This window comes from Limulus polyphemus, unplaced genomic scaffold (assembly GCF_000517525.1).
Source record: "Limulus polyphemus unplaced genomic scaffold, Limulus_polyphemus-2.1.2 Scaffold1083, whole genome shotgun sequence".
NCBI classification, from domain to species: domain Eukaryota; kingdom Metazoa; phylum Arthropoda; class Merostomata; order Xiphosura; family Limulidae; genus Limulus; species Limulus polyphemus.
Window position 1 is genome coordinate 104,779 of NW_013666693.1, and position 11,498 is coordinate 116,276.

Below are 11,498 nucleotides of genomic sequence, written 5' to 3' on the forward strand. Positions count from 1 at the left end.
GCTATATTTGAACGTTTATATATATATAGATATATTGTTGATTCCTACACTCGAGAATATTCTACAACTTTGGAGAATATGGGGAGTTTCGCAATAAATGTCAAATAGTACAAGCTATGCATGTTTTTAAATATAAACTTAATCTAAACAACGTTCATATTAAAATAAATACATAACAACAAATTCGTTACAGTACGAAACATTCCTCTTTAAGTTAATGTTTTTTTGAGTAATAATTTGACATTTAAATAATCTCACTATTTCTTTGTAAAAGGTATAAGAGTTTTATGTTCTTCTTTTCTAGCAGATATTTTTGGTACTTATCAGTAAATTCATTGTCACTGGCTCCTAGACTTAATGATGATAAATTGATAATAGCAAACGCTGCTATATCAGAAGAAATTATTAAAAATTTACCGTTTATCATAAGTATATTTATTTTAGAATATAATCTATTACTTTTACAATATATAAACATTTTCGTCTTTAAACACTCTTTCATTATTTATAATAGATTAAAACTATTTCTATAACTCATTTGAAGAGACTTAATACTTAATAATAAAAAATATTATTTTTAATAGTTTGTTTATTTATTTGTTTAAATTTATTAACATTATTATATCCACCAATTTCTTCAATGATCCATTTATTTCTCAATCTTGAAATTTGAAAAAGATACATTAATTACAACTCCTTCTGATGTAATTGGATTTGAAAAGTAAGACAGCAATAGATAAATTATTGATGCATTTTTCTCTTTTCCTCTGGAACAAAGTCGACTACTTTAACTTGTTTCTTTTTAGTTATGCAATCATGAAAACAACAATATTTCTGTTCCATGAATCTAATCTATTTGCATTTATCGTATCTTGTATCAACAATATTAGTGGTGGAGATGGTAAGGATAAAATTTTCATATTGATATCAACATTTAAACATGATGCTTCCTACAATGATGGTTTTACCAAAAGTTGAATTCTGAGAAACAATAATAATAAAATTAAATTATGGTTACCAATTAAACAATATTGTGGATTCTTTAATGATTTCAGAGAAGAATTATTCCAAATATCGATGCGCTATTTGTTTTCTGTAGAAATTACGTAATGACATGATTTATTATGTGCCTAATGAAAACCATATACTTCTTATAAGCGATATTTCGTTATGGCTATCTCATATTAAATCCTACCCCGAAAAACTAGCAGAATATGGTAGTTTGACTTTAAATGCTCAACCTGATGTTGAAATCAATTGGAGTGGTCTAAGAGTTATTAAGAGTAATGTTCAGAATGGATCAAGCAATACACATAGAGAAAACAATATGATTTTCGATAATCTTGATATATTAAGAACATGGGTAAGAATAAATAATGATAAATATTCAACTGAAGGTTCAAACGTTTCGTTCAGAGATGGTTAGTTAGATTATTAAATATATTATTCAGATTTGTTAGCAGTCGGGTTAAATAGGATTAATATAGAAAATGGATGTTTGGTTAGATATACAAGTTTTAGAAGTTTGTATCCAATAATTTGTTTTGACGTTTGGAACCATGTGTCCTATAAGTTTTTCCGGCAACTCCAGCAAAACCGTATAGATTTTATTTCTTGTTAGTTGAAGAGAGAAAATGAATAATGAATGTTTATAATAGAAGTTTTGAAATAATTAGAACTCTTTTTAATAATAATAAATGAGTTATTTTTCCATATGGCAAATTATATAAACAAGCATCTCAAGGCCCTACAGGACCACCTGGAAAAGGTTTTAAATTATCTGATGATGGTAATTATAATATCGAAAATAAACAATTAAAATATGTTAAAGAGGCAACTGATAATAATGATATTTTTAATTCATCGTTAATGGAAGAATATGTTTATAGTAAAACCGAAATCGATGACAAATCTCTTATGTTTATTATTAAGCACAAAGCTACACACACAAAGGGTTGTTCTGCCCACCACGGGTATCGAAACCCGGTTTCTAGCAGTATAAGTCCGCAGACATCCCGTTGTGTCACTAGGGGGCAACAAGTCTCTGAATAATATTCTTAATAGAAATAGTTTGTTTGTTTGTAATTAAGCACAAAGTTACACAATGGGCTATCTGTTCTCTGCCCACCACGGGTATCGAAACCCGGTTTCTAGCGTTCTAAGTCCGCAAGCATACCGCTGTTTAACTGGGAGGCAATAGAAATAGAAACGATTTATAAGTACCAAAAGGATTGTTAGTAGCCAATGATAATTATGATGCTGCTAAAAATATTAAAAAAATGTAAAGAAACCAATATAAGAAAGTAACGCAGTTAACAAAAACTATGAAGATAAATTAGATGAAACATTAGAAGTGAATATAAGTGAATTAGAAAGAAATTCTAAAGAGTCAATTAAGGATATTAATTTAAATATGAATATAACTTAATAATGAAAGTGCGAAAAAATTACATTATTTGGAAAATAATTCGTTAATAGAAACGATGCGGAAAAAAAAAAGAATTTAATATGTAAGTGATCCTTCCGCAGGTAACGATACTGTTACTAAAATTTACGTGAATTTAAAAACATATAATGTAACTAAAAAGTTCGCATTCTATGCTATTGGAAATTTAGCGACTAATGGCGAAGCAATAATTAAGGATATATATATTTTCATACAAACGGTCATTGTGATATATTAAATTTGAATATAGTACTTATAGAACTCAAACAAAATATGTGTTTAAAAGTTATCGTAGGATTTAATAATATAAAAGGAAATTTTGCATTAAAAATTGGAGGAAAACAATTAGGTCCATTTGAAATGAATGGATATTAATATCAAAGATTATATTTTCTGGAGCTAAACAAATGATAAGATTGGATTACTTGGATGGTCTACTGATGATATTAACAATGGTGTATGTAGAAATACGGATAATTACAGATTTATAAATATTTCAAAGTAATGAAATAAGAAAATAGTCAAAATTCAACTGGTTAATCTAATATAAATTGTAGTTATTAATGTGTTAGGGTTATTTTAATTAAGATGTAAAATTGCGGACTTATAACCTTTTTTGATATTTTTACATTTAAAACAAATTTTCGATATTTGACGATTTTGAGCTTCTAATTAGAGTTGTGTTTTAAATGGGTGAGTCTCTGACTAACCCTTTACATCATTTTTAACACTTATGTTTTGCATCCAGCTATTGTAGAAACCCTGAAGCCCCCAAGTGTTTAAGCAAAATTTAAAGCCTGGAGAGTAGGACAACGAGAATTATAATTATCATCTATCAATGTTCGTTTATCGAATTTCAGCTATGTTTTATAATTTTTGGCCTTTTTTTAAATTTTGGAACTCTTTTTTTGGTGTTTTTTAATATTTTGCATTTTTTTTAGTTCGTTGATTTTAAGTGGCGCAGAAACCCTATATATACACTACTCATGTTCTGTTTTACGTATTATAGTTCTGCTCTGAGTTTGTTAGAGTGAATAAATCGACATTTTCAAAATATTATAATTAGTTACAACGATGTGTCAAACTATATTAAAACGGAAAAGACTAGAACTTTTAGAAGATGTTACTTAATATTTTACACATTAATATTCCAATAGTCTACTAAATTAATTCTGCAAAGTGTTTGATTTGTGTATTGAAGTACAGAATAAGCTGATGAAATAAATTGCTATAAATATATTCAATAATATAACTCATGCTGTAGCTATAATAAGGGTTTCTGAATTGCCAGGACTGTTCTTATTGATTATTTTTTATATTTTGCTTCTCCTGCTATCAAGAAATATATTTTCTATATATATTTAGTTTTGACTATTTAGTCCTCCAGAGGGTCAGCGATAAGTCTATGGTCTTGCACTTAAAATCCAGGGCTTTATTCCCTGTATATAAAGACAGTTTGACCTATTTTTTCTTTATTACAGGGATTGTTTTTCGTAATGTCAGAGCACCTTTTTACACACTAGTCTATTCTTGTATCTGTCTATATGTCAGACTATGAAACTGTCGACTTACAACAATTGATTTTAATATTCCAAAGAGAAATTTCGTCTTACATGTAAATCTATGAAATTAATTTCTATATATTTTATCTTTTCTGCTTTTCGAACTTCTCTATTGTAAAACAGTTCTTTTGCGTTGTTTTGTGAAGCTAATAATTCGCACCAACTAAGTAGCGCATTCCACTAGACATTACAGCAACCTACAGTATATTACATGTTCTACAAATTTCAATAGATTTCAAAAATCTAAATGAATTCGTTTTATTGCTGAATGTGAGCTAATATATTTGAGATATATGATTTATACGTCGTTGAAATATTTTAACAGAAAGGAAATTTAGGTAAAATGTTAAAGAAAAGGGTTTAGCGCAGCTATAAAACAAATGAACTTACATAAGCCTTACCATAGAATAAAGTATTTTAAATTACACTTGATTTAAATATCTAAATAATTTATACCTTACACCTTGAGAGCAAGTGAGTTAATCCTTTTCACGCCCGAAAAAGCACACTCCCTTCACGCACATCAAAGTAAGAGTATAGTAAACCCTGGGAACACGTGAAAAGCTGCCATGAATGATCCCTTCACGCATGGTTGCTACAGTGTTGTTTCCTAAAAATTAATTTCTGGTTGAAAGTATGAATATGTAACAGGAATAGTTTTAAAATCTCGAACATCTCGTTTTTACCAACGAATAGGGGGATTGATTGGCACATTATAACGCCCCCACGGCTGAAAGTGCGAGCATGTTTGGTGGGACGGAGATTCGAACCCGCGACCCTCAGATTGCCAGTCATGTGCTCTAACCACCTGGCCATGCAGGACCCTATATCACAAGAAACCGGACTTACGCACCTTCCGCACATCAAGGTAAGAGTATAGTAAACCCTGGGAACACGTGAAAAGCTGCCATGAATGAGAAAACAACGTATATAACAATCTCAGTCATCAATCCAGTGAAATTTACTTTTCTCTGGTTGGAGGATGCAGAATGTATGCGAGGTAGTAATAAGTGTAACATTTACTGAGGTTTTATAACAATCAGTTGTTTGTATGCATCTAATAAAACTAAAATATTATATAATATTTATGTTTTACCTTGATGCTACGTTCGAAGGATTTACTCACAAATATTAAGTAGGTTCCTACAACACAGTGTCAGTTGATTTCTGTAACTCGAAACAAAAGCAAATAAAGTACGAAAAAAGCAAGCAAACATTGAACATAAGTAAATAAAATCAGACATGAGAAGTAATGCTTTTCATTAACATGGTTTCAGGTGACTGGAGGTCTTCACAGTGACATGTCTGTTGTGTGCTTTACGTTTCACATAGACGGGATGTTCGGCAAATATATTGTCATATGTTGTTTAAAACATTATCATATCTGACAACTAGGTCGTAAAATAAGCTGATATTAGGTCTTAGTTACGAAAACGGCAGTTCTTTTCTCACGTTTAGTGAAGGTATTTTTATATTGTTTAAGAAATATAAATCATATAAATATCTTTCAGGTGTGAAACTTGTTTTATACATTGTATTTGATGACACGTTTAAACGATAACACCCCCTATGATAACACGATATGTACATGCACGTTTAAAGATGAATTAAATGGATAAAATATCCTCCAAAATATATTTCTATAGGAGGTAATTAACATTTCGATAACGATCAGGAAACTGTAACACAATAACCTTAACATGTGTTTGTTACATTTACATTCACTAAAAAGATGTTTCATGCTAAAATTGTTATGCTTTGAAATCTCTGTTGGTATTTTCACAAATGACCGTATCGAGATCATAAAGGTTTCGGAAACATCCAAATATCATTGTCTAAAACACGCTCACAGCATATTTAGATTAACAGGGCTGACAGCAAATCTTTATTCAGCCTGGTATGTCAGGGATTTGTAGTCGATCAGATAAGTATTGGTGTTCCATTTAATTTACATGTATATTACCCTTTCAGTAAAACACAATTCCCAGTAAGTGAACGCAAAAAAAACAATCACAAAGGTTGTGTCACCTGAGATTGTTTCAAGATGGTTTATAAAGCGTTTGTCTTAGTAATACATTGTCATAGTGTGATACATCAGTGTCATTGGGTGTGTAACCTATGTCCTTGACAGTTTGTTTCCTTGCAAGCTAGAATCTTGACGCACGGCCATCTCAAGATATCTAGCGGTAACAAAACGAATAATAACACATTTATGCTACCTGATATCAAGTTTAAAAACCGAGTACAATTCATAAGCAAGCTTTGCAAACTTACGTTTACCTTCTGAACAAACCGAGAAGCTCACTGAGAAACTATTTCATTTTGTCAACTAGAAAGATACTTACTACTTCACTGGAACTTCACATCAAGATACTAAAAAAACGATCTTTTTTTTTCAAATGGAATTCAAATTATCAATCTGAACAACACCTTATACGCAAGTGGACTAAACAAGCTATCAGTGATCCCTTGTAATTTGAGCAATTTTTAGTTTTGAACTATCGATCAGAGGAATGTCAGTAGCAAGGGTTTTGTCCGACTTTTAGAAACCAATAACAGGATTAACTGTCTGCCACAAGGGTTTTGTACGGCTTTTAGAAACAAATAACAGGATTAACTGTCTGCCACGAGGGTTTTGTCCGACTTTTAGAAACAAATAACAGGATTAACTGTCTGCCACAAGAATTTTGTCCGACTTTTAGAAACAAATAACCAGATTAACTATCACTTTTATGAAGCATTCACAGTTGAATGTGCAAAGCATGTTCAGTGGCATAATATCTCGAACCTTAGACCCTTCGATCCGCATGCAAGTAAGCAAATAACTAAGCCGTGATTTTTATCAATGGATCAGTTGCTTTCTAAGCAAATGTCTAAATACTTTACCAGACAACAGTAATTCTTACCTACGATTCAAATTTACCTTTATAAAATGTAAATTTGAAAGGCTAAATCTCTAAATACTTTAAATTAGAAAATAATTTTATATCTAAAATTCTTTGCTATATATATTTATATATTTCTTTTTTTATACAATAATTTCCAAAATTTATACAAGTTTTTTGTAAAATACAAATTACTGATATCATCAACGGCTGATTTCATGAGGGATTGATTATTTGTGGCACGGTTGGTAGAACGAATAGCTTAGTCTATGTTAAAATAAACCCTATTTACGCACGTGAGCTTGTAGATATGTATTTCTATTAAGGAAAGACGAAGAATAAAATGCCAGTTTTACAAGTTCGGTTGGTTTGTTAGTTCTTTATTATTGAAAAGTGAATAAGTGCCACTTAAGAAAAATTAATAAACTGAAATAGTTCAAATTAGTGAGAGCAAAATACAAGTTCGGATTTTTAAATATTTTAAAAGAATAGTATACAATGTAAAAAATCCACATGGCTGAGTAAATAGGAAAACTTTTACTGGCGAATTTGTTCACGTAATGAAAGGATTTGTTGTACTAAATGTATTCTATATAGGTTATGGCAGGTGTACTAGTTATGCATATTTTATGGTGTACTTAACTTTTTAAACATGAAATAAAAATATTCTTTATTTTATATTTTATAACGTCGAATTATCCTCTTTGTTCACACTGTGTCTGGTATCTCTATTACACTACAGTATGACATTCCCTTGGTATCTCTATTACACTACAGTATGACATTTCCTTGGTATCTCTATTACACTACAGTATGACATTTCCTTGGTATCTCTATTACACTACAATATGACATTTCCTTGGTATCTCTATTACACTACAGTGTGACATTTCCTTGGTATCACTATTACACTACAGTATGACATTTCCTTGGTATCTCTATTACACTACAATATGACATTTCCTTGGTATCTCTATTACACTACAGTATGACATTCCCTTGGTATCACTATTACACTACATTATGACATTTCCTTGGTATCTCTATTACACTACAATATGACATTTCCTTGGTATCTCTATTACACTACAGTATGACATTCCCTTGGTATCACTATTACACTACAGTATGACATTTCCTTGGTATCTCTACTACACTATAGTATGACATTCCCTTGGTATCACTATTACACTACAGTATGACATTCCCTTTGTATCACTATTACACTACAGTATGACATTCCCTTGGTATCACTATTACACTACAGTATGACATTTCCTTGGTATCTCTATTACACTACAATATGACATTTCCTTGGTATCACTATTACACTACAGTATGACATTCCCTTGGTATCATTATTACACTACAGTATGACGTTCCCTTGGTATCACTATTACATTACTGTATGATATTTCCTTGGTTTACTGTATGATATTTCCTTGGTATCACTATTACACTACAGTATGACATTTCCTTGGTATCACTATTACACTACAGTATGACATTTCCTTGGTCATTGTCATTCGTCGATTTATTAGCATTAACGTAGTGTGAAACACAAACACTCCACAGAAATTTTGAGAGTTTGGGTCGTAACCATCAAATCGTGATTGTTACACAATATTGCGAACTACATCCAAGTTAATGAAAAAAGTGTTTCCATATAGAGAGCATGGGCGTTTGAAAGAACTAATTAAATCCCCTTTTTAAAAAAGAAATTGAAACACGAGAATAAACGCTTATTACTCTTCTTTCCCTGTACTATTTAAACATGATTTTAGGACAGCCTGTGTCTATTGGCTTATTCAAAAACAAATAAACCACGATAGTTTAATAAGATTCGTTATCTGTGTGGGCGAAAGAAAGATTAGTATATTTTACTTCCACAAGCTGAAAAATGTGACTTGCATTGCTTCTTAATAACAGATTGTTCTACAAGTGTTCTGAATGTCTACCTTCTATGAAAATATGATCACATTATTTTAATTATTTAAAGTAGATATTTAGTGTGTGTTTTCTTATAGCAAATCCTCATCGGGCTATCTGCTGTGTCCACCGAGGGGAATCGAACCCGTGAATTTAACATTGTAAATCCAAAGACTTAGCGCTGTCCCACCGGAGGACAGATATTAAGAGACTTTACCTGGTCACAATTTAATATCTGTTGCTTAATATTTCTTGCAACGAAGAAAATAATTTCAATGTTATTTTGAAACATGATTGTTTTCTTTCCCACTTGGAATACATTGCACTTACTAAGTAGAAATTGCATTTTTTAAAACCTGATAGTGTTTTGATTCTTTTTTTTTTCAGCTATGCCATTGGAGCTTTACACACTTTGGCATCAATACCCTTGGGGCCTGGGGAACGTCATCTGTGAATTACGTGCCATTATTCCAGAAACCACGGCTAATGCTTCTATTCTTACGATTGTGACATTTAGTGTAGAACGTTACATCGCTATCTGTCATCCTATTTGTCAACAGACCAAGTCCAAGCTTTCACGTGCTATTCGTAATATCATAATTATCTGGATTCTCTCTTTAGCCGGAGCAGCGCCGTATGGACTTTTCAACCGGATCAATTACTTGAAAGATGAGAACAAAAACCCATTATTGGAATCGGCGTGGTGTGGGTTTCCTTTTCACGAACCAGATAAAAGCTGGGAAACCTTAATGGTGTGCTCGACTTTTCTTTTTTTCGTTGTTCCAATAACACTGATCATCGTCTTATACGCCAGGATAGCCATGACGCTCTACCGTTCTCGCAAAATGCACAGGTGTACATCAGAAGGCAGCACTAGTTGCCAAGAAGAAGGAGAAAGAACAAAGATTCAGTCTCAGAAAATAGCTATAAGGCTGTTAGGTTAGTAAATGTATGTCACAATACAGTGTGAAAAGCAAATATGATTATTCATATGGTTGATCTTCATTTCTATTTATTGGCGTCCGTCAGTGGGGCTAATGTTTTGTTTTTATTACCATATGATCGTTGAAACACAGACTGAATTATGTTCATATTTAGTCTAATAAAATATCATCATCACTTAAACAGGTGTTTAAGGTTGTGAAAGGGATTTACAGTGTTGAGGAATTGTCATTTCTCCTATATAATGGTGAGAATAATAAAACTAGGGGACACAAATATAAATTTTGGCAGGGTGGGATTCATCTTCGGCTAAGACAGCTTTATTTTTCTAACAAGGTGATTTACTAATAGAACGGGTCGCCTTCGAATGTGGTATATACAGTTAATTTAAGATATTTTTAGGGAAGGCTTGATAAATACTTGAATAATAAGAGTTGGCTTTGAATTTTTTAGTTTAGCAAATGGGACAGCCTAGGTGGACTAATAAGTTCCTTGTTGTCCTTTAAATCAAATGTGTGCATATACGTTTGTAGAGAAAATGAAACTCGTAAATGTAATGTTCTTTTTGAAGTTTTTCACTCTTCCTGGGCTTTGAACAAACTATTCATTTTACATTATATGAGTTTTGAAATTAATATTGTAAATTCAGTCGGAGGTAAAATATAAATTTTCAAAGTTATTTTACTTAGAAATAACTTTGTACATACATTAATTAATTATATATTATCACCACTATACTTCAGTTTCTTTCGTCACGTTTTTACATGTAGTATGGGATAAAAACATTCCTAGTAAAGTGCACACCTGTAGGTTTACAGAGGAGGCACAGCATGCTTGTCTAAAAAACTAAGAAATAAGATTTGTACGTTTAGTTGTGTATAGGAATGCTTCTGTTCAGTAAATCTTCTTCGATTGAAATATATGAAAAACTCAACAAATGTTTTTTAACATGAACTTTATGAACACATTAAAGTCTGTACGTAAAATTTGTTAATTTTCAGTAATGTTTTGTTCATACTGAAAGGGAGGCTAGTCTTTCAGAATCATGCCACATTCTAAATAAAGCATAATTCTTGATCAGTTTAGAGATTAAATTGAAAATATCAAAAAGGAAAAAGACGCTACAAGTTAGTCAATCATTTTGTTCTAAATATGAATTGTTCTTTTCAGCTGCAGTTGTGGTCGCTTTTATTGTCTGCTGGGCTCCATTTCACGCCCAACGACTTCTTTTTGTTTTCGTATCTCTTTATTCAAAATGGACAGAAACGTTGCGGAAAGTCAACCATTATTTATTTAGTTTGGCAGGTAAGTCTTAGTTATTTATTTGAAAAACAGAAGCAGTTAAGAAATTCAATGTGTAATGATTTGCTTTAGAGAAGACGTAAAACGTTACAAAAATTTATACAAGTGCTATATAAACATTTATTTATATCTTGCAATAACAACATATGGATCAAAAATATAATCAATGCATATTATTTATTTATTTATATAATTTAGGATAATAATAAATAATATAAGAATTTAGAATTTCAACTGCTAATCTTTAGTTAGAAATGTCTCGTATTTTCAAACGTAAAACAAATATTAGGGCGTCAAGAAATTAATGTCACTTTTTTTAAATGAAAAAACCGAACAATTTACATATCAAAACAAACATCTATTAAATTAAATAGTCTCCATTCCTATTGATGATGCTTTTCCATCTTACAATCAGGTTGTTAATGCCCTGAT

The 11,498-nt window shown here is 31.2% G+C and overlaps 1 protein-coding gene across 1 annotated transcript in view; it reads left to right on the forward strand.

Moving 5' to 3' along the window:
* LOC106462054 (neuropeptides capa receptor-like) overlaps positions 1-11,498 on the forward strand; it is a 59,000-nt gene that overhangs the window by 35,578 nt on the left and 11,924 nt on the right. The window contains exons 2-3 of the mRNA XM_013921931.1: positions 9,210-9,761; positions 10,935-11,069. Coding sequence (XP_013777385.1) covers positions 9,210-9,761; positions 10,935-11,069 — 687 coding nt within the window. The remainder of the gene's footprint in view (positions 1-9,209; positions 9,762-10,934; positions 11,070-11,498) is intronic.